General features: G+C 28.2%; 1 protein-coding gene across 1 annotated transcript in view; it reads left to right on the top strand.

The window, feature by feature from the left end:
• LOC102677534 (lethal(3)malignant brain tumor-like protein 3) overlaps nt 1-2,229 on the top strand; it is a 9,203-nt gene that overhangs the window by 5,973 nt on the left and 1,001 nt on the right. The window contains 8 exon segments of the mRNA XM_031512350.1: nt 1-157; nt 229-427; nt 514-731; nt 819-1,047; nt 1,138-1,327; nt 1,424-1,545; nt 1,723-2,086; nt 2,199-2,229. The exon segment at nt 1-157 is cut by the window's left edge and continues 8 nt beyond it. Of these exon segments, the coding sequence (XP_031368210.1) occupies nt 1-157; nt 229-427; nt 514-731; nt 819-1,047; nt 1,138-1,327; nt 1,424-1,545; nt 1,723-2,086; nt 2,199-2,229 (1,510 nt within the window).

Consider the following 2,229-nt stretch of genomic DNA (forward strand, 5'->3'; position numbering starts at 1 on the left):
TAAAAGATTACTTCAAGAACAACAGCAGTCGAAAGAAATAGAAGAAAAATCTGAAGATAAAGTTCAAGACAAGGTAAAGTCTGAAACAGATGAGGATACAAAAGATACCATCACAGGAATAGATGATGAAAGTCAAGGAGATACAACGGAATCAAAGGTATTTATGATCAAACTTTATTTATATAATTATTAAAATATACTGGTTTATAAATATGTTTCTGTATGTAGTATCCTTGGCAGACAGGAAAACTCGGATTTTCATGGTCTAAATATCTTGAACATTGTAAAGCAAAAGCTGCACCTGTTAAATTATTCAAAGATCCTTTTCCATATACTAAAAATCATTTTAAAGTTGGAATGAAATTAGAAGGAATAGATCCTGAACATCCATCACGATATTGTGTTCTTACAGTTGTTGAAGTAGTAGGTAAGTTCGTTTTAATTTTTTTTTTTTTATATTTGCTATATAAAAACAAATTTAACATATTTAAACTATATATTTGATATTTTCAGGTTATCGAATACGTTTACATTTCGATGGATATTTAGAAAATTATGATTTTTGGGTAAATGCAGACAGTATGGATATTTTTCCTATTGGTTGGTCAGAAAAAAATGGACATCGATTAGACCCTCCAAAAGGTTATGTAGCTAGTAATTTTAATTGGAACGCATATTTAAAAATTTGCAAAGCTACTGCAGCACCAAAAAATATATTTTCAAATAAAAGTGTAAGTGTTAATTTTGAACGATAATTTTTAATCAAGGGATACATTTTAAATTTTTATAAATTTAATCAATATATTTTATTATTATAGTCTGTCTGTCCAACTGGTTTCCGTGTAGGAATGAAATTGGAAGCAGTGGATAGAAAGCATTCATCATTGGTTTGCGTAGCTAGTATAGCAGGCCTAATGGATTCTCGCATATTAGTTCATTTTGATTCTTGGGATGAAGTATATGATTATTGGGCAGATGCAAGTTCTCCATATATTCATCCAGTGGGATGGTGTCATCATAATGGTCATAGTTTAACGCCACCAAATAGTAGGTGAAAATATATATTTGTTTTTATATCTATTTTATAATTTTTTTCAGAAAGAATGATAGATACAAAATATGAATTTATTGATTTAGATTATAAAGACCCTAAATCTTTTACGTGGGACGCATATCTTAGAGAAACTCGTTCTATGGTCGCACCTGCGCGAGCTTTTAAACAACGACCACCTTGCGGATTTAAACGTGGAATGAAATTAGAAGCAGTTGATAAACGTGTACCCCAACTTATAAGAGTAGCAACAGTTGAAGACGTAAAAGATCATATGTATGTAAATAAATATTTGTTTTTATCAAAATTAATTGATTATTTGATAGTTGACTGTTAATTTGGAACGTAAAAAATTATATTTATATTATACAGGTTAAAAATACGATTTGATGGATGGCCAGAAAATCATGCCTACTGGGTTGATGATGATTCACCTGACATACATCCCATGGGTTGGTGTATGAAAACGGGTCATCCTTTGGAACCACCATTAAGTAAGAATTTTTTAAATAATTTTGTCACATTTGTATATTTGTATATTTTATTGTTTTTTTATATTTTTTTATATTTTGTTATTTTTAATATTTTTAATTTTGAACATATATTGTATCTTTACATCTTTTTTAGAGTCTGTGTTTTAACATAATATTAATATATGTTATTCTTTATAGCTCCGGATAATTTAAATGATAGACCAGAGTGTGGAACATATGGTTGTAAAGGAATAGGTCATGTGAAGGGACCTAAATATGCAACACATAATTCTGCATCAGGATGCCCATATTCACCTCAAAATCTTCACAAAGTTAGACAATTAGCTGACAGGCTTAATTTAAAGCATGAAACTTGCGATTTTGAAGATGATTTACAGGATAGATCTAAAACAGAAAAGGCTGATAAAATAAAAATGGAAAAATCTGAGAAACTAGAGAAGCCATTATTTTCGGAAGAAAGATTAATGAAAACTGAGAAAGATATTAAACAAGAAGATGGAGATTTTTCTGATAAAAATGACAAGTCTGAAAATTCAGAAAAGTAAATTATATTAATATTTTCAATTATATTCCTATTAATTAAATTAATTATATAAAATTAATTATATAAAATAATTAATTTTAATATTATATTCTAAATTATTCATTATTAGGTCTAGTAAGTCAAAACATCATCATAGCGAT

The sequence above is a fragment of the Apis dorsata genome, unplaced genomic scaffold (genome assembly GCF_000469605.1).
Source record: "Apis dorsata unplaced genomic scaffold, Apis dorsata 1.3 scaffold_416, whole genome shotgun sequence".
NCBI classification, from domain to species: Eukaryota; Metazoa; Arthropoda; class Insecta; order Hymenoptera; family Apidae; genus Apis; species Apis dorsata.